Source organism: Notolepis coatsorum (assembly GCF_963971535.1).
Source record: "Notolepis coatsorum genome assembly, chromosome: 2".
Lineage (NCBI taxonomy): Eukaryota > Metazoa > Chordata > Actinopteri > Aulopiformes > Paralepididae > Notolepis > Notolepis coatsorum.
In genome coordinates this window covers 33,535,909-33,557,970 of record NC_140166.1, presented here as the reverse complement: position 1 = coordinate 33,557,970, position 22,062 = coordinate 33,535,909, and the positions used below count along the sequence as shown (strand labels likewise).

The following is a 22,062-nucleotide window of genomic DNA, read 5'->3' as shown; positions in this document are numbered from 1 at the left end:
TGTCCGCGGAGGAGAGGCTGCGCAATACGTGCGGGTCACTGCTGGCCCACTGCCTGAGATCAAAGCCGCCTTTGATCAGGGAGGCGCGTAACTTGATTAGGAGAGCCTCGGCTTCTTCTTGAGTCGAGACGCTTTGTAAACAGTTGTCCACGTAGAAACTGTTCTACACACTGTGTTGGACCTCTTCATCTGCTGCTGGGTCCTCTGTGACGTGTTTCTGTAGTGCAAATGTAGCACAGCACGGGCTGCATGTGGTTCCGAAGGGGAGTACTTCCCACTGGTAGATGGATGGGTTCTCATCTCCGATATTCTCTCTCCATAGGAACCGTAGCAGAGGCTTGTCCTCCTCTACTAGTCTCACCTGCAAGAACATCCCTTTGATATCCCTGCTGATCGCCACCTTGTCCTGGCGGAAGCGCAGTAGCACGCCTAGTAGGGAGGGGCCGAGTGTGGGGCCGGGCAAGAGCTCTTTATTCAGATTTTGGGATCCGATCTGGTAGCTGCAGTTAAACACAATGCGATCCTTGCCGTTGTGATGGACCTTGTGATGCGGCACGTACCATGATTCGGTCGTCTGATCGGCCTCTTTAATGTCAATCTTTGTTACGTGTCCCGCTGTGATTAGCTTCTCAATCTCAGCTCGGTACACACTCTCTTGAGCGGGGTCTTTGGCTAGGCGCCGCTCTGTGTTCAGTAGATAGCGCTCCGTGGCGTCTTTCTTTGCGTGAAAGGTGGGCATTCCCTCTCGCCTCAGGAGTGGAGTTGCGTATCTCATCACTCCGCCGACTGTGACTCTCTTTGTCCCCTGCTCGAGTAGGTTGATGGCGTAAATGTCTTCTTTAGAGCGAATATCTTTCTTTTCGTTCTTAAAGGGCATTGTCTCTAGGGTCCATAGCCTCTCGACATGCTGCAGGAGAGTGGTGTCTTCTTCTGTCGTTCTGGAGTGGAAGCAGCTAGTGGCTGCTGTTCGGTTGAGAGATTTAGCGAGGGGGCCTTGTAGGGTCCACCCTAGGCAGGTCTCGACTGCTGCAGGACAGCCTCGGGGGCCTGTATGGACCCGGTCAATCGGGACTATGAGTTCTGCATGGTCGGAGCCTATCAACAGGGTCGGGGTAGCGCCGTCTATGAGCGGGATAGGTAATTGGCGCAGGTGCACATATTTATCCATCAACTTGGTGACAGGGTAGGTGTACTGCGATAGTCCTATTTCTTGGCTGGTGAAAGCATTTGTGATCTTGTACCGTCGCTCTGGCTGCCCGTTGGCTGCGATGGTGAAGGAGACATTCTCGCCCTTTATCGTCTTTAAATCTCTTCTTATTGTCCGAATCGTCATTTCGTTCTTGCTCCCCCGCAGTCCCAACTGGGTCGCAGCGGAGGCGAGCAGAAGGGTCTTCTCTGACCCGTCATCAAGGACGGCGTAAGTGTCCATGACTTTATCTTGGTAGCTCAATGTCACACGGACTACCTTTAAGAGCACTTGGGCTCCGCTGCTGCTGGCGGGGTCAATGTACATGACACTTGCCTTGGTGCCGCTCCGTGGTGCAGGTATAGGCCGTCTTCCGTTACTTTCGTGTAGTATATCTAGATGGGCTCCATCGCACCGGCTGCACCTTTTCTTTAGGCGGCATTCGGCTGCCATGTGGGGCCGCGCACATCGATAACAGCGCCGGTTGGATTTTATCCATTGACTCACTTCTTCTGCATTCATCTTTGTGAATAGGTCACATTGTGACAGCCAGTGTTCTTTCTCACAGTAGGGACACGCTATCTTCCACTTCTCTTTTCTCGAGGGGGTGCTGTGACTCTTACTGCTCGGTACTGACTCTGATTGGTGCATGACAGTCACCGATCTTCTTCCATCATTTATTCTCCTGGGTCCCTCTCTGGAGCTTGGCGTGCTCCGCCCGAAGGTGTCCAGTCGTAAGCTGCTGACTTCTCTCGCCAGGAAGTCGGCTAGATCAAGGAGGGATGGCTCGGGGCCGTTGGGATCCCGGTAATCCCTCTGCCGCCTAAAGCGCTCCTGTCTTGCGGGTGGCAGCTTCTCCAAAATCCTCTCGACGTTAGAGTTGGCGTATAGCTCATGCATGCCCTTCTCCCGTTGCGCTCCCAGCATCCCCACCAGGGACTGCACTTTGATTGACAGGTCGTCTAGTGAGCGATTGTCTGTGGCTGGGGGTAGGCGATCAATATGCCTTATCTCTTGGATTACGTAATCCCATATACGTCCATATCTCTGATCCAGCGCTGCAAGGGCCGCTGTGTATGGGGTCGAGGAGGTAGCATAGGCTAGCGCTATATTGTGCGCTCGCGGTACTTTCAGGTGCTTCAGTAATATTGCATACTTGTGGCGTTCATCAGCGACATCCACCATCATTGTCTCTAAGCACATCCGGAGCTCCGTGTACTGTGCTCGACTCTCATAGGCGAAGTCTGGGAATGACGGTGTGGCATTGTATGACGCCGTGGATGGCTGATACATCGGCGAGCGTTGGGGGAGAGACCTCCTGGGCGAGTCCCCTCTTGCGCCTCGCTGTGGGCTGGTACTGGCAGGGTACCATGGCCCGCTGGTCCAGGTGCTGTTCCTCGGGGCTGGTCGTGCGTCGTGCTCACCCGTGAATAGAGTCGGGGGTCTGTAGCGCAGCGCCGCGGGGGTATAGCCTGGACTGTGTGGGACCTCCTGGTCCGGTGGAGTACTGTGCTGTCGTCGGGCTTGGTTCTCCTCCTCTCCCTCTTCTTCCTCTATCAGATCTTCCAGATCCTGTAATCGTTTATTTAGCTTCTCCGCAGTGTATGCCGCTCCTTCCTTGTAGCTGGGTCTCGCTTGGACCGGTCTGTGAAGGGGGTCTGCGGGGGGTATAGGCTCTGTCTGTTGGTCAAGTTCAGGGTCGCTTGCTCGTTGAGGAGACGCTGCCCTTGACTGTTGTCTCGACGAGTTCCTTGAACCCCTGGCGGAGGGAGAGGGAGTTGTCCTTTTGATCAGCTGCTCTATTAGTTGCGCTTGTAGTCTGTCGCGCTCTGCGTCTCTTTGGGCACCGGCAGCGGCACGCTGGGCGTCGGCCCGGTCTCTTGCCATATTCTCTTCTGTCTGGAAGCATCTCATCTCCAGGCGTGTGCGCTGTTCTTCGCTCCGTTGCTGTGCTTGGAGGTGTTCGCGCTCGCTAAGCATCTGCGCTTGGAGTCGGTCGCGTTCGGTAGAGGCTGTCAGGCTGACGAGGAACGCCTGTTGTAGTATCCTCTCCGCTTCGCTGGGGGAAGGCGGTTGTGGAGGTGAGCCGCTCCTGCGTGAGCCGCTCCTGGGGGTACTCGTTGGGGAGTCCTGGAGCTCTAGTTCCTCGGCGCTCTCCTCCTCTTCTTCCGTGCAGAGTTCTCTCTCTGTAGGGTTGTCTTCCTCCCGGGGCTGGTCGGGGACTACTTCTTGGGTAGTGGCGGGGGGTAAAGGCATGTCAATTCCCTCCTGGTCCCCACCGTGAGCTTGGTCAGTTACATTAGGACCTACTATGGCCTCTGTGGTCGGGGAAACCTGGTCGTTAAGGTCAGACATAATTTTACTTTCTACTTTTACCGCGTTTACCGTTTGTCGGAGGCTAGGTAGTTGACTGACAGTGTAAGCCTCTAAGTACTGAGGTGTCTGTCGTCTGCGCCGCGGGCGTTCTAGGTTAGGAGGATCGTTTCGTGGAGTGTTCATCATAGGCCATTTCGATATACTATATTAATATTACACTAGTTACCATCCGGCTCGAAGGACCAATTGTAACTGAGGGGTACAATTCCCTGACTGTATTGTTAGATATGATATTTAATACCACTACCTCATGTACTTTAACTTCTGGCCACCCAGTACAAGATATAAGTATGATGAACACTTTCCCACCTGATGAAACGAATCCACACAAATGTACCAAATCGAAGGTTTAATACAGCAAAGGGTGTATACAACGATCACTTAATTACATTTATGATTTGAAATATGAAATATGCACTTTTATGGCAAATGAGTATTCGTAGGTAAATCAACATTGAATGTCCAATCTCTGGTTACGCAGGGAGTAAGTATACAACCTGGAATATTTAGGAAAACGATAGCGATGGTACTTAAATGATTATAGCTGGATACACTAAGGGGGGGGGGGGGGTCCAGCTGGTTGTAAGACAGTAGGAGGGGGGGGGTTAGAGAAGCCGCTGGCGGTATCCCATCTGGCAGACGGTGTCTTGGGAGAATCCAAAGTCTTGGACACGGTGCCCACAGAACCTCGGACCGCAGACGAATACAGCTGGACCCTCTGTGGACGGTAGCTGCCGGTCCACAACGGAGAGACGTGAGGCGACCTCACTGGTGTCGAGCGCCGTCTCACCTGGAGTCCTCTCCGGGGGGTAGTTCCAACACTCCGCAGTGTTGGCCTTTATCCATGGAATAATCAAAGCACACAAAGCATAATCCAAGCCGTGGAAGGCTCGCCGTCGTCCGGGTAGAGTAATCCAATATACAGGTCCAGTCGCTCTTGGCCCGGAGCTCCTCGGATGCAAGCACCACTAGGGGTCTGCTCAGCCTGGTTAAGCGTCCAGATAACGTCAGGAACGATGGGGGTACTGATAACTTTAGAACTCTAACCGAACGATGCACCATACATAAATAGACTATTATTAGCTTAATAGAATACGTCCAACTCGACGGTATAGTGCCAAACTATGACTATTCAACTATTAATCTACACGATATCTCAATGCCTATTCTGGGCCAAGTAGGCCTTACTACACCACACGTGCGTCGTGGGGAGGCTTTGCGTCTGTCACTCTGTTGAAGGGTAAAGAACTGGACTAAAAGAAAGTTCTACTTTACTTGCGCCATATATATATGCGCTATGAACAAATAGTACCATTCGTATTTCGCCCGACATATTCCTGCGCGGAACCGGGGCTTGCCACGACATGTTAGGCGGCACGATTGAACTTGGACCTAGGGGTATGGCAACCTGGCGCCAGGTTCTCGTCCAATGGTAGAATGAAACTATTATGGGCTGTTTAGTAGACTAAAGGGATATTCAATGCATATTGTACAAGGAATATACAGGGGATATCAAACGATATACAAATACAATTAAATATATATATATAAATAAATATATATATTCGGTTTAATCTGATCCTTCACAACACTAGCAGTACATGAGACCTTCTCTCAGTGAGAGGTAGAGGGGAAAGAGACAGAGGGGGAGTTAACATCTCCTTTTATACTTCTTACCCGGCGGCCAGCATTAATAGCTCCGCCTATAGCGCCCTCTTGTGGAAACAGTTATACAGTTACATGCAATCGTATACATCACATAACTTTAACAGGGACACACTGTACAAGCAAAACTGTACATTGGAATATTGACAAAACCATACTTGGTAATTTACTGTACATTGGAGGGGGTTGGGTTAGGACATTTACAGGGGCCAGTTTCGAATTGCAGCCTCCCGTAGGTGTTCTTTGAGAGTGGTTTTGAAAGTGGGTAGTGATTCACATTCCTTTACAGCTTTGGGTAGGGCGTTCCACATTGATGTGGCATAATTGCGAAATGTGTTTAGTCCCTTGTTTGAGCCGAATCTGGGTTTAACATGATTTGTGGAGCTCCCTCTGGTGTTGTGATCGTGGTATTCAATGACCGTTGGGAAGTATTTTGACATGTACATGGGTACCTTGGTCGTGTAGTGTATCTTGTAGACCAGGCCCATTGCAAGTTGCTGTACTCTGTCGTCTACTCTAAGCCATCCTAGGTTGTCAAAGTGGGCAGGGGTGAGGTGGGTTCTAGGAGTAAGGTCAAGCAGTAGTCTGACCAGTTTGTTTTGAGATGTTTGTAATTTTGTTTTTAGCGCCTTTGAGGTGCTTTGGTACCATGAGGTGCAAGCATAGTCGTAGTACCCTTGAATGAGTGCTCCTGCCAGAGTCTTCAGGGTATTCTTGTTTACCAGAGAGGAGATCCGGTACAAGAATCGAGTTCGTTGGTTGACTTTTTTTTATTACATTGGATGCCATTTTGTCACAGGAAAGATTTGCCTCTAGGATGGAACCCAGGTAGGTAATTTCATCTTTCCTTGTGACAATATTGTCACCCACTGTAACTGAGAAGCCGTCGGTCTTGCTGAGTTTGTTATTTGAACCGAAGAGAATGGACTCTGTTTTGCCCATGTGTAATGATAGTTTGTTATCAGCGAGCCATATGCAGATTTTGCCTAGTTCCGAGCTGAGGGTTTTTTCAACCTGTAACTTGTTCTTGTCAGAGACCAGCAGGGCTGAGTCGTCCGCAAACAGGAACAAGTTGCAGTCACAAGCTGACGACATGTCATTTGCATAAATTAGGAACAGTAGCGGTCCTAGTATGCTTCCTTGTGGAACACCACAGCTCACTGTGAGGGGGGGGGGGGGGGGGGGGGGGATAGGGTACCGTTTACCTCCACCATCTGTTCTCTCCCCTCCAGGTAGGATTGCATCCAGCTCACCGATAGACAATCAAAACCAATTGCTTTTAGCTTGTCAATCAGAATGGTGTGATTGACAGTGTCGAAGGCCTTTTGTAGGTCCAGCATGACCACATGCCCGCGTCCACTTCTTGTTTGATGTGGTCGTTTAAATAGAGAAGGCATGTGTCAGTGGAGTGGGATGTTCTGAAGCCAGATTGGAATTCGTAGATTAGATTTTTTTCCGCAAGGTACTTTTCGACCTGTTCGTATACAATTTTTTCCATGACTTTCGAGATGGAGGTAAGGATGGAAACAGGGCGGTAGTTGCCTGGGTCTAATTTGCTGCCCTTTTTGTGCAGGGGTGTTACTCTCGCAATTTTGAAGTCCTTGGGGACGTGTCCCTGTTTTATGGAGAGGTTTATTATGTGTGTGATGACTGGGGTGCGGCTGCTGAGTCTCTGAGGAATTTGGAGGGGATGTTGTCATGGCCAGTGGCCTTGTTCGGTTGGAGGGCGGAGTACCTCATCTGTTGTTACCATTTCCAGTTTGAAGTAGTCTTTGTGGACCCCTAGGTTCTTGTAGTATGCAACTATGTGTTCTACCCCATAATGCCCTGAATGGGAGGGTAGTTTGTTTATCAGTGTTGTGGCTATGTTTGTGAAGAAAATTTTTAAGTAATTGGCTACATCCAGCTTGTCTGTGATGAGCGTGTTGTCCGTCTTTATGTTTATGTTTGAGAATCTGCTTTTAAGTTTTTTACTGCAGCCTAGTTGATTATTGAGTAATTTCCAAAGTTCACGTGGTTTGTTTTTGTTTTCCTCAGTTTTGTCATTTATGACATTTTTTTTGTGCAGTTTTGATCATGGAGTTTACGTCATTTCTTAGTCTGTTTCTTTCCAGTTTGAGTTCAGTCACGTGGGCTTGGAGTTCACTGCTCGTGAGTGAGTGGAGAGTAAGTATTCCATTGTACTTGTTATTACATGATCAAAAGTAAATACCTTGAATATTGAAAGTAACCAATATCCAACAGCTGACTACAGTGGTTCTCAGCCTTGTTTGTGTCAAGGACCCCCACATGGACACACATTAGGTTGTAGACCCCCATTTCATTAGATTTGACCTCCAGAACCTCCATCTGAGAAGATGTTTGTTGTTAGATAAGACTTAGTCCAAAATCACTTAAGCGTGGAGAAACTGAAACCTTTTATTGTCTTATTGGGCTAAAGTGAGTCAATAATAATAATAATAATAATAATAATAATAATAATAATAATAATAATAATAATAATAATAATAATAATAATAATAACTTTATTTGTATAGCACTTTTCATACAGAGGTTGCAGTTCAAAGTGCTTCACAACAGTAAAAAATACAGGCATAAGCGAGCATAAAAAAGATAGACAGGTAGCAAGGTATGGTAAATCACAGTGTTTCACATTAGGATCTAGCATCCCAATAGGCTCTCTGTTTACAGTTTCATTCAGTAATACAAATAATACAAATAGTTTAAAATGATTCAGTTAAAAAATTGTCTAAAAATGATAAAATATAACAGACATACAACAGAGCAGTGCATCAGTAAGAAATAAAAAGTGTGATAAAATAGTTCTCTTAAATTACAGTGCATACAGTAGGAGGTAGTGAGATCAAATTAGCATAGAACCGACACATGAATTTGATAGGCAGTGTATAAAAGTAGGCAGGGTAAGAATAGTGCAGGTAAATACAATTTGTGTCAGGATATCCCTGATGTTTCATTGAAATGCCTGAGCAAAGAGATAGGTTTTAAGCTGTCTTTTGAAGATGTCTAGCGAGTTGGCTTCCCTGATGTTTTGGGGCATAGTTGATAAAGGCTGCATTACCGATCCTCTTTTGACTGTTTCTGGGAGCCTCTAGTAGTCCAGCAGCTGATGATCGCAGTGTTCTTGCTGGCATGTAATTTATTAGAGTGTTGGCGATGTAGCTAGGTCTATATTGAAAGTAAACAAGTCCCCATTTTCCCAAGGATCCCCTGGAACCTCCGCAAGGACCCAAGGTTCCACAGACACCTCCTTGAGAACCACTGAGGTTCCACACTCCACAGACACCTCCATGAGAACCACTGAGGTTCTAGACACCTGCCAGGTTCCACTTTACCCGAACAATCTGTACAGGCACACCCGCAGTATTATACTAGTAACTAAAGAACAGAACCACTGGCCTACTTTACCCCAACAATCTACAGGCACACCCGCAGTATTATACTAGTAACTATAGAACAGACCCAGCCACATGACATTTTTCTTTTGTCAAGCAGACACTGACCTGACCTGCTGCTGTGACCTCACCGTCACCCTTCCCCCAAACTGTGAATCACTAAAGAACACCAACTGCAGCTGTGACCCATTGTCACACCCATATATTTATATTTGTAAACACTACTGGATCCTACACTGTGAATCAGAGGATGCAATAATGTCAACGTTACTTACTTGTTGTGCCTTGTATTACACAATAAAAAAAATTAAAAAAACGTATTTTTAGCATTCACTTGTATTTAAATAGTTAATTTTTAGTTAAGTATTGTGTGAAGGGCAAACTAGCAAAGTAAGGTTTTCATTGTAGGGCAAACTGTCTGTTTAACTGTGCACATGACAATAAACAATCTTGAATCTTTAATATCAAGACACCAACACAACAAAGACCAAGATGCAGATGTGTGCATAATGAAGTTTATTATTTTGTAACTTCATACAAGGGTTGACAGGAGAAAGTGAGACGTACGTTTCAAACGATAGCTCACTGATCACCTCATTCATATAATCTAAACAAAACACTGTAGCGCTGATGAATTCCTCTTTTTCACAATAAAAGCGGCACTTCACCAAAAAAAACAATGCAGATTTATTATTATCCGTGACATAAGGTAGCAGTCCCTCTAAGACAAGGTGTTGCTATTTTGTTCATCTACATCACTTCATGGAGCTGTAATGAACACAAAACGAGGATTCAAAGTCCCAATGGCATCACTGGTGGCCATATTCACTCATTTACTCTCAAACTAAATGAACGTGTGCATAATTATTTAGAGTTTTTGGATGTATGTGAGATTATGTGCAAAATAAATCTGCATTGTTGTTTTTTTGGTGAAGTGCCCTTTTAAGTGTTGAAATACTTAATTTTTTTGGCAAAAACTGGATCTAACCTACGTTTTACATCTGATGAATACAATGGAATATTAGGGGAGGAAATTAAACGTTTTAAACTCACTTGGTGCCCAAAGACAAGGACATGAGGACAAAGAAAGAGGGTGAGAGAGCCATAATACACACATCTGCACACACACACACACAGACAGACGCACACACACACGCTTTATCTGTGCAAGACACAATGGAGATACAACATAAACACTTCTGAACCAATACAGCGTAATTAATACATAATGGTCACAATTAAGATTAGATTAAATCAGAAGTGGTTTCTTCAAATAAACGTTGTTAATTTCAAACCAGCGATCAATATTAAATACATCAATAAAAACTAGAAAAGAATGTATAGAAATATATTTAAAAAAATGTGTGATGTTATCACAGCTATTTAAATTAATAAAAAAAATAGGCAATTAACGCAAAAAAAGTTATCTTGTTTCCTGAGGTTTTAATGTTCTATAATGAAACAAATAGCTGTCAAAACTGAAGAAGTCAAAATGGAGGTTAAAAAAACATCACAAAAAAAAGTGAAAGGTCCCACAGTTTAGCATGGCTCCCATGTACTGATTCTTCAACCAATAATGCCTCTAGAAAACCTTGGAATAATGAAAAATAAACGTGTTGAATCATCATAATAATACATTTAATTTTGATGTACTACTACCACTCAATGGCACCCTACAACTACCTCCTTGAGGCATAGTCAACTGTGTTGACAAGTTGACTTGCAGTGTACGACACATAGGGCTGGGCGATGACCTGAATCCCATATCACAGTGAATTATGATAACGAATAACGATAATTTTTTTTTATTTTTTTAAACTGCACACATTCAACATACTCCCATCGCTTTGGCCTTCTGTTAACATTTGTTTTTCTAACATGTTATGTCCTTTAACATGTGATTGGTTGCTGTACATTGAGCTGAATTAAAAAAGGGGCACAAGATGAAATGGTGTATGCACTGGAGGAATGTGTTCACCCAACATACCAATATGGGCAAAATCATGTAGATATAGAGATGTATAATGTCATTATCTGTCAATTTTCAGTTCATCCTCTAGCGGCAGCCCAACTCAACGGATGAAAAAAGGTTGTTTTGAATGTCAGTATCATCCATTTAACAAGAATATGGTCCATGGATGTAACGTAACAAGACATCTTGACATTATAGCTGATTGTCTTAACCTGCAGTGTATTGCTGAATAATTCTGCATTTAATTATAACTAGAGATGCTCCAATTGGAACTTTTGAAATGAATACATATGTTATTAAAGAAATTGCCCAATACAGATTCAAATGTTATTGTTTTGTCTTTCAAGAGATTGCCAAATACTAAGTTCTAATACCAAGCCAACACACAGGTTATGAAAATGGCTTACATCTTCTGTTAATATCATATTGGGACTATCAAAGTAGGCTTATCTCACATTTATAGTAGCCCAATCCTTATAGGGTTAGGGAGGATACCCAATTGTAGTGTACTGTTAAGTGTATAATCTCTTTTTTTGCATTTAGCAAACTCTAGCTACCCCATTACTGCAGAGAAGCTCATCTAGTGCAAAAGCACCCCAAAGAACAAAAAATATTAACAAATTCAAATTCCTTCAGTGAAATAAAGTTATGAATGGAATGCCCATGCTAGGAAAATAACATTGTTTGCCTTTACAGACTTCAAATAAAGGCAATATTGCACAATATAACAATTAGTGAAACATCTTGCTAAAGTAAATGTACATAGCTTATATTTTAGCTATTATTCCTATGCATTTCAACCTTCAGTTATATTGCTACTTTGTGTGTATTATTCGTAGTGCCACAGTTAAGGTCGTTGAATCACAATCTGTGATGTATTTATCTCTGGGTTAAAGTCCTCTGCTTCGTCAGATGCATGCACTGACCTTGCACCAAGAACTCAAAAGTCATTTCCATCAAGCTTACGGAGCAAAACAATAATGCCAGCAAGGCATTTTCAGACTGGAAATTTTGTTTATTTGTTTACAAATAAACAAATGATTAGGCAAGACGGAAAGTAATGTGCATCGACATGATGATCACATATTGAATGTAGTGATCAGAGATGAACTGACTGGCAGAACGGGCTGAATGACCACTCGGTTAACCTTTTTAACTAACCAAAATGGACGACTGCAACACAGATTGCAAATTACAACATATTTCTGAAAAGGGTGTTTATGAATGAGTGAATTCCATTTCCTACTACTACACACTGTTAAGAGGGTGACAAGGTAAGACATACAGTACAGCCTATAGCCAGGTCCGCCAAGGCAACACTGTTGCTAAGTAGTAGTGCACAACAATGCTGGTTAGATTGGTCTGACTAAAGAGAAATATTAGACATTAATACTGGCGTGGCCAAGAGGATTAAAGTTGTGATTGAGAATATATGCTTTGAGAAATACTGATGCTACAAGAAAGATAAACAAAAACCATCCCGACAATACATGTAAGTTAAGGCAAATTTAGACAACATATGGTAGGTTCTGTATTATGTAACTGCAGCGGTGATGTCATAGTAGAACCCGTTAGAACAGGCTAGAACGCTCAGGAACATTGTGATGTCATAGTAGTCCCGGCCATAGTGTATAAATAGAGAGACACTATAAGGTTCGTTCCTTCACTTCTCCACCAGCCTCAGACAAGCCACATCGACACCAGAGCTCCATAACTGTCCTCTCATATTGCATGCAGTCAACAAGGTACGTTTGGGGCCGTAATGCGCTTGTAGTTAAGTTCAGTGGGTTAACAACCAACCTTGCAACAACCGATAAATTGTATGTATGTTGTTATGGTTTGATCCGTGATTTATTGTATTTCATGTATGTTTTCACAGTTTTACGGTTCGGAATAAAGATGTTCTCTTCGAACGGAAATAAAGCCAATCAGTAAAGATCAAAGACGAGTTGCGTCATCATTGCAAGAGATGCAGTTACAGGTATGTTCCGTTTCAGAGATCCAGGCCTTTGTTGAGAAACAGAGCCATGCACATGCCGCCCTCTCTCCTGCTTACGGTCAATCCACTTGTAGGATTTATCTTGCCTTCTAAAAAGTGGAATGTCCTCTAAGCTTACTGAACTGAACAGGAAAATTGTCTATGTAGTTTTAGAAGTGGCCATTCTGGGCCTTATTGCATTTTCAAAAGAGAGAGAAATTACATATTCTCTCCATCTACACCAGTCTAATGGCACTCTTGTTAGATAATGCCATGTGTCTTAAAAACAACTGAAATATCAGTGCGCAAACAACTGGCGTCTGCAGTGAACGATTGCACAATATTCTGCCTTCAGCACAACCCAATTAAGAGAGGAACTCCCCGTAAACACAGAAATGCCAATCTTGTTTTTTCCAACTTGTAATGTTCATGACACACTTGACTGAAATGTGGCGGACGGGGGTCTTCTTGGAAAACATCCCTCTGGATGGAGTGTCTTCTACTTGCTGAAAGCACATCTCAGTTCTCACGGTGCAGGAAGAAATAATTGCTATTCCATAGCTCCTCATCAAGGCTAAACCTCCAGTGGAGTATAGTGGGTGACATGCTCTATCCTAGCAAGATAACACACCCCTGTATTGTTCATGGCGATAGTGACTCCTGTGACAGTGGATATTACACCAAACACCAGTATTTGGAGATTAATAACGGTGGTCTGTCATCCTTTATGAATATCTCCATTCGCAGCGTTGCTCTGCGTCGACTACACTACCAACTCAGTCAACATTATTTTTCTTAGAAAAATGTTGTACTGTAGTTGTAAAGTAGAAAATTGAATATTTAATGGCCGTGTAATCTAGATTTAGCTGAAGTCCCGTTGCACCGTCTGCAGTGGAGGAGTATCGCTTACTTTGTGTTCAGGCTGCCTGGGGCTGTATGCAGCTGCCCCAGGGCCTGGCAGGGGGGCGAGTCACTGCTTTTAAAACACACAGTCCCGTTTAGGCCTGCTCCTTGTCCACCTTCCACAGTTGTTCCTTGACCTCCGTGGGCAGGGTGTTGAAGAGGTCCTCCTCCACCACCAGGCCGGTCCTCTTCAGCTGCCGGCACTCGCCCAGCTCCACGGGCAGACACTCCAGCCGGTTGCCCCGCAGCTCCAGCTGGGTCAGTGCCGTCAGCTCCCCGAAGCGTGAGGGCAGCGACTGCAGGCAGTTGTTGCCGAGGTTAAGCGTGCGCAGCTTCTTGCACAGGAACAGGTCGTTGGGCAGCGTCTCGATCTGGGGGGGGGGGGGGTTACAACGGGATGTGTTACGTGGTCAGCGGACTGGGTGCCAAACAAATGTATTGTTGTAAAATAAGACCTCAAATAATACAGTCTCAAGAATTCAACCAGAAATATTAGAATATAGACAGGGCTACATTTTCTATTTAACCCTTCTTTCACTACCACACTACAGAAGGTTAACCTTTCACTACCACACTACAGAAGGTTAACCTTTCACTACCACACTACAGAAGGTTAACCTTTCACTACCACACTACAGACGGTTAGTGTGGTAGTGAAAGGGTTAACCGTGTGTCGGAAATGTCGTGTGGCAGTGAAACTTCTGTATTGTCACCGTGAAAGGGTTAACCTTTTGGTAGTGTGGTAGTGAAAGGGCAAATTGTTTTGTATTCATAATGACATCAACATGTTATAAGATATTACTTTATTGATCCCCTTGGGGAAATGCAGGCATCATAGCAACATGAGGGAGGGGGGAGGGGAGGTACAGGTACATGTGATAGAATCAAGAAGAATCAAGAGGTTTATTTGTCACATACATACCAGGGCATAGCATACAGTGTAGTAGAAGAATTATGCCTGAATGTCCCCAAGGGGATCAATAAAGGAATATCTGATCTTATATACCAAAACTGTAGTTGTGCATAGGGATGCACCGATCTGACTTTTTCAGTCCCGATACCGATACATGGGTATCGGCCGATACCGAGTACCGATCCGATACCCATTGTTCATTTAATAAACTGTATGCCTCACTGTGTGGAAGAGACTGGGATCATTCTTTTGTGCAAGGCAACATCAGGCTTGACTTAAAACATTATGAAACAAATGTAACAAATTAACACATGGATATAAATGTACTGAATTGTTATTTTATTATAAAAATTAAATAACAAAAAAAATAATATATATATATAAAGAAATATATATAAATGGTCTCCAATACCCGATCTAGCTATTTTAGTCATATCGGGGCCGATATCAATATCGGAGCATTCCCTAGTTGTGCAATGAACCAGGCACAACACAGAAGCACTCACCCTGTTGGCCGTCACCGCCAGGTACTGCAGGTTGGGCAGGAAGCCGATGTCCGTGGGGATGTAGGTGAGGTTGTTGTGGCTCAGGTCCAGGAAGCGCAGCTTGCGGCAGTAAAACAGCTGGCCCGGGATCTTCTCGATCTTGTTCCGGTTCAGGTACAGCCTCTCCAGGTTGGTCAGCGTTCCGATCTGGATGGGAATGTAGGCGATCTGGTTGTACCAGAGCTTAAGGCAGACCAGCCGGTGGAGGTGCTGGAAGCTGATGATCTCCTCGATGGTCTTCAGGTTGTTGTCCTTCAGGTCGATCTCCTGCAGGTTGTGCAGGCTGAAGATGGAGTGCGGGATGCGCTCCAGGTCGCAGCGGATGAGCTCCAGCTCCGTCATGTTCACCATCTTCTTCAGGCTGTTGAGCACCATCAGCTTGGTGCCCTCGTTGTTGACCGAGAGCTTCTGGAGGTGCACGCCCACGTCGGTCACCACCTGAGGCAGCTTGGTCAGGTTGCTCTTCAGACGGAGGACCTTGAGCCTCTTGAGCTCCCGGAGGCCGTCGATGACGATGTAGCGGTTGTTGTCGGCGCTGAGGTTCCCCGTCAGGTGCAGTTCGCTCAGGTTCTTCAGGCTGTAGATCCACAACGGGATCTCTTTGATGTCCGTGAACTTGATGTGCAGGGATTTCAGGTTCTCCCGCAGGAAGGCCAGCGCCGGCGCTTCGATCTTGGCCGGCGTGTGGTAGAGCCACATCTCCCGCAGGTTGACCAGCTGGGCGATGATCGGGGGGATGGTGACGTCAGGGATGAGCTCCAGCTTCAGCACCTCCAGCTCCATCAGGTCGAAGACGGTGTCGGGGATGCCGCTCAGCATGAAGAGGTGCAGCTCCAGCTTCTCCTGGGAGTTCTTGGTGATCCTCTGCCGCAGCTTGTCCAGCGTCCACTCGTTGTTCAGGTTGAGCTGCCGCAGCTTGTTCTCGCTCACCTCCGACAGGAAGACGGCGAAGCGCTTGGAGTAGAGCGGGTCGTACTGGTCGATCATGTGCAGCATGAAGGCGAAGTCGTTCTTCACGTCGGGGATGTCGCTGTAGCTGCTCTCCTCGCGGATCGACTCGAACGAGTACTTCTTCAGAGAGCGCCGCAGCATCCAGCACAGTGTGTACATGCAGATCAAGCCGTACACCACCACCAGGCTGATGTAGAAGCAGGCCAGGATCTTAAACAGCGTGGCCAGAGGATGGGCACAGCGGTACATGCTGTAACCTGTGAGACTCTCGATATCCACCATACAGTCGACACTGAACTGAATATTGTGCACATAATACCCTGTATAGCAAATTATAAAAATAAACTTGATGACTTTGATGATAGTCTGCCGGATGTACAGTCTGTACACAATGTCTCCTTCTTCCACGTGTATGCGGAACTTTTTTACTTTTTCAAACAGAGCCTTGGCCTGTTCGCCCTCCTTTTTGTCCAGAACCCCCGATTCCGTCCTGTCCACGATGCCTTGCTCAAGGCGAGACTTTGTCCTTTGAAGCATAGGAACACTAGCCTCGACGTCCTCACTGATGACGGACTCCTTGTGGTCCAGGGAGCCGTTCATCTTCATGGGCTTCGGATCGCTCTCCTCCACCACGGTCTCAGAAAGTGCCCTCGTCGTCCACGGAGAGTCGAAGCACTTGAGCAGGATGGACACAAAGTGCTCCAGTTTGGAGCTAGTCCGGGGGAACTTGAACCAAAAGTTGCTGCAAGCCAAGAAGATGAGGGTGTGGAGTAACACCAGGTAGGGGAAGTACTTGGCGAACCAATGCAGCCTGTTCTCGTAGCAGACGGCATCCACGTAGTTGTACTGGTGCCGGTCCAGGTCATACTGGATCCCCCGGGGCTCCAGCGCCGGCGCTGCCGCCGAGAGGGTGGCGTTAAAGTACCTCCTGCAGGTCTGGTTGACCACCCACTTGCAGGGCAGGCAGATCATCTTATCCTGCGTGACCTGCAGTGTGCCCCCGAACACGGAGATCATGAGCATGACGATGGAGATGTAGTCGGTGAACACGTCCCACCATGGCTTCAGGATGCGGTAGGCCGGCTGGCAGTCTACGAAGTACCTCAGCTCAGTGATGGGAATCATGGCTTTACCTGATGAGAGCAGAAGGGTTATCGTTTCATCTGCAATGTAATTCATCTGCTTGTACAAGTTATCATGGGTGGCTCACTTCACAAATAATCACAGATTCAGACAATGAAAGTGACATAAGGGTGTTTTCTCCCCCCTCCACCCCCCCTAATTAAGCACAATGGCTGCGGTCCCAACCAAACCCCAATGAATTTGTGTTTTCCTTCTGTCATGACATGCTTTATCAGGGGGGGGTGTCTTGGATGGGGATGTGGTGGGGATTGATGTGTGGGGTGTTTGGGGACTGGCTGTTCTGGGGGGGGGGGGGGGGGGGGGGTTCACATGCCTTCGAGCAACACTGTACTTATTGTACTTATTTTATGCCTATTCTTATGTCTGCACTTTCTACATTGCACTACTTTTATTGTTTTTTTATACCTATTCTTATGTCTGCACTTTATGCATTGCTTTTATTGGGACAACTTTATGCAAATGTTATGCCTATGTTCATTTTATGCTATTTGCTGTGGGGCACTTTGGGATGTGGCCCATGTGTGAAAGGTGCTATATATAGATAGTTATTATTATTTATTATTATTATATTGTTAAAAATGTATGCATTGAAATGTCTGTAAGTCTTAATGACATTGAAAATGAGGGTGACCTCAATTGTCCTTTGAGAATAAATAAAGGTTTGAATTGAATTGAAAACTCAAGTAACAGGGTAAAAGCCTCTGAGAAGATTATGAGCTTGACTTCCTGGCACTGGTCAGTCAAGCTCATAATGTGTACCGTCATGTATCCAACTTAACATCTATACCAGGCAGCACAGGGTTCAGGGCTGTGGCAATATGATTGGTTTATGATAATCACAACAATCCTGATCATTGTTTTATTCTCCCCTTTAGGGTTTTTCTCTCCCATAGTCACTTTCAAATTAAACAAAAGGGGTGTGCAAATGTGTCAAAATTGATATCCTTTCAGTCACCCAGTAGGTCATTGCTTAGATTCAGATCAATGTGCGTATTAAATAGCTTAGGCTAAATCTCTTTGTGCAGGACAGGTTACAGAGAGGTTAGTTGCCGTTTCAGTGTGTGTGCAAATCCAAAGAACTTACCGATGCTCGATTCCCTCGCTCCAATGTTATTGCAATGTACCACAGTGAGAAACATGGATCTGGTTGTAAAGCGACATATTGAATTTAAGTCGAATGAGACGATGTGTACGATTTTCAATCACTTTTTTTCTTTTGCCCCGAAACATCTCTCAACATGAACACACTGACTCAACACTGTGAGCGAGTTTCATTGACCAGTGTAGCAGCAGCAGTGCAGAGATATGCCACTCTAATGTTTGTCAGTGAGCCTCTCATTTCTAACCAATCAGAGAAGCTCAAAAGGGAATTTCGTTGCAATAAGCACTTTGTGGTTTAATCTATGTGGTCCTCATTCAACACAGTCCCGCAATGAGGGCCATGCAGACTAACCACTAAATAACCATTCAATTTTGTGCTTATTCCAACTAAATTCTCTTTGAGCTTCTCTGATTGGTTAAAAGGGGGAGCCTCGCAGTGAAACCGTATCATGGAAAATCTCTGCACTGGTGCTACACTGGTCAATGAAACTAGCTCACAGTAAATTGTGAGTCGGTTTGTCCACATTAATATGTTTTGGAGCTAAATTAGAAGAAGAAAAAAAGACACATTGTAGCTTTAAAGGTAGACTCTGTAATCCCATCAAACAGCTAGGCAAAAGAGCCCCTTCGTGGTACTGCACTTTATTTACATGTCTTTGTTTTGGTTTGATGTGTGGGTTGGTATAGGGGAGGTATTTGTAGTGAACAAAAAAAGGTAAACAAAGCACAGCACCGAGCAGGGCTCTTGTGCCTAGAGGTCGAGGAGGCAGCCTTACCTTTAAATCATTTATTGCAATAGTTTCAGACAATCTTCGTTAATTTCATGATGGCAACAGCCAAACAGGGTTTCAATACAGGCAGCATGTAGGCGGTGCTCTCAGCCTACACACAGTCCAAGCTCTAAAGTAAACATAGCCTAACTGGGAGCTTTCAATCAATCCAAATGATTGGCAAAAGACGATTTATAAATCTATCCGTTACATTAGAATGCAATTCTACTCACAAATCTGGAGAAAGGCACAGCGACTCCATTTTATAAACTGCAGACAAGACATACTATGCTACCCCTCACCGCCCCCGAGTTCGTCTGCCCCTTGTCCTCTCGTCCTCCCCCTTGTCCTCTCGTCCTCCCCCTTGTCCTCTCATCCTGCCCCTTGTCCTCTCAACCTCCCCCTTGTCCTCTCATCCTGCCCCTTGTCCTCTCAACCTCCCCCTTGTCCTCTCGTCCTCCCCCTCATCCTCTCATACTTCCCCTCGACCTCATACTCTCATACTCCCCCCCCCCCCCCCCCCCAACTGTACATTAATTCAAGATAAAACTCCCCAATACCGGCGGCAGCTATGTGCAACATCATGGCTATCACCACTGCCAACATCTAAGGTACGGAAGTCACTCCTCTACAGAAGATGTTCCGCGTTGGCTCGTTCGGCCCAAACAAAGCAGCGGCCATGACAGCCACCTTTCTCCCTTGTTGTCTATTCTTAGCCATTTCCGTGAATAATACCCAGAGTATTGTCTGTGGTGGCCTTGAGCAGGAGATCCTGTTTACCTCCAGGAGCTGCTGTCTCCAGCGCCTGTCTCTCTGGAACGCTCTACCTTCACCTTTTGCCCTCACACACCCCCTTCCCCACCCTCACACACACACACACACAGAGCCGGGAGTTGGCACTCATCACAGCGTGTTCTAGCTAGGGAAGACAGACACATTTCCTGTGGAGGCAAGAGTCTGACGCCGCCTGGGCTGAAACTATTTAATAAAATCGGCCTACTAGGCCTTAACTCTCTAGGTGTACTTGAGAGTTAAGACTATCCCATCTTCAACATGGTTGTGGTTTTCTTACACAAATAGTTAATTAATTCAATACACACAGCCATCCAAATGATTTTCAATCACGTGGGAGGCTAATCCATTTGAAATCTGATCATTAATAATAATCATGGTAGGACTGGTAGCCAAGACCCTCACCAAAGCGATGGTGTTATCTGTGTTGCGGTGCCTGGTGCTGGCCCCTGTGCACACTCCACTCTCTGTGGACCCACAACTCTTCATGGGCCTCTCTCATCGCCATGGGGATGGGTGGGAGATCTATGGAAGGCAGGGGGGAAGAAAGAAGTAAATTAAGCGGTTTACTTTACCTTACTTGGTGATGATGACACACTTAGCAAAGTTGGGGTGTCTTTGGCAACACAGCAACAGTGACAGCAGTTTTGTGAAATGCTTTCAATGCAGCCAATCTCTTTGTGTCCCTAATATTAAAATGAGCGTCAGCCTAGCACTAGGTCAGGACAAAAAACGTTGTGATTGAGTTTCGCAATGCAGCGTTGTCTTATTCGGCGGTTAGGTAAGAAGACTACACGACTGATTGATGTATTGGCAACACATTTAACGTTACCATGTAAGAACATCTCCGTTAGCTGACTGTGGGTATTACTACTTATAGCTAACCTACAAGCTAGCGTGAGATAATAACGTCATATAATGAATGTCAACCAAGCTACTTGATAGCTAACTGACAGTCCGTGATTGTTTTTTTTTACCGGTAAATAACGTTACAGGTTAACAAAGTGTTTCCGATAGGTACCAGCTATAGGTAACTAACTGGCTGTCCGTGACTACACACAATGTAGTATTAGCTCAGCCAGTTAAGCCTGTGAGCCGAGCTAAGGCTGGCTAACTAAGCTAACGCTACCTAGCTAGTACCGATACCGATAGCTAATGTTAACGTGACAAGTTCACTTGACAACCGGCTCCTCGGGTCCACTGGGGCTTCTTCCTCAGGACGCCCGCTAATATTCATATCAAGTATGGAAGCATATACGTATAAACTAGCTTATTAAACTTACTAGGTTCGGTCAGTCGCAATAAAGTCCGACGTTTAGCTTTAATAATACCACTTGGTACCAAATGTTATTATGCCTTGGCTAGCTGGCCGTCCTGCTGCTGACTCGAGTAGGGTCCAGCTGCAGCGCCGGAAAAATCCTCTCAAGGGGCAAGCCGCGTGATTTTGATTGATTGATTGATTGATTGAAAACTTTATTAACAGATTGCAGAATGGGTACAGTACAGTACAGCTCAATACATACAATTGTTAAGGGGATGCAGACCAGAGAAAGACTTTCGTCTTGTTTACATCAGGGTCCCCCATTTTCAATTAATCGTAACATAATTAGACATACATGACATACAGATAGACAGTACTGCTACATCTATACATTTATGACATACCAGATTTGCAAATACAGTACTGTTTGTGATACAAAAAGAGTCCAGAAAAAAAAAGTATATACATTTGACGTAGAAACTGTACATTGGGGGGGGGGGGGTAGGATGGGGGGGGGGGACGGACACTGTACAACTGTACAAACCAAACTGAACATTGGAATATTGACAAGACCATACTTGGTAATTTACTGTACATTGGAGGGAGTGTTTTTGAAAGTGGGTAGTGATTCACATTCCTTTTTTTTTTTTTTTTTAATTTTTTTATTATTGCAAAACAAAACTTATTAAAAGTCAGTACTCAACACACAATGTATAATGAAACTTTCAGTAAAGGTGGTTAAAATATATGCAAGTACAGAAACAGGATAAAACAAAAATAGTCAATAATTAACATTTTAACCGTATACCGTGTATATCCAGCGAAGTTACAATTATATAAATGTTAGTATATAATATACCCCGAATACCTATTTTCTAAAACCCTACACACATATGCTCCAGCTCAAATCCCCCCCTCCCGGACCCCCTCTTGGATAGTACCTCCATTATCCCTCACTCCTAACCAGACATCACCATTATAGGCTAGCTTTTATTCTCTCCACCACTTCTAACCACATTAACATTTTGGATACATTGAGCCCTAGAATTCTTGCTGTTGATATTTCTTGATATATCACATCAAGATATGTAAG

At 45.1% G+C, this 22,062-nt stretch overlaps 1 protein-coding gene across 1 annotated transcript; it reads right to left on the bottom strand.

Moving 5' to 3' along the window:
• Positions 1-9,141: 9,141 nt before the first annotated feature.
• On the bottom strand, positions 9,142-21,005 carry lrrc8ab (leucine rich repeat containing 8 VRAC subunit Ab). The gene is made up of 4 exons (XM_084337955.1): positions 20,992-21,005; positions 20,114-20,233; positions 14,913-17,035; positions 9,142-13,864 (listed from the first exon to the last, which is right to left on the bottom strand). Exons 3-4 carry the CDS (start codon positions 17,025-17,027, stop codon positions 13,589-13,591), a joined length of 2,391 nt encoding a protein of 796 aa, XP_084194081.1. The 5' UTR covers positions 17,028-17,035; positions 20,114-20,233; positions 20,992-21,005; the 3' UTR covers positions 9,142-13,588.
• Between the last annotated feature and the right edge of the window lie 1,057 nt (positions 21,006-22,062).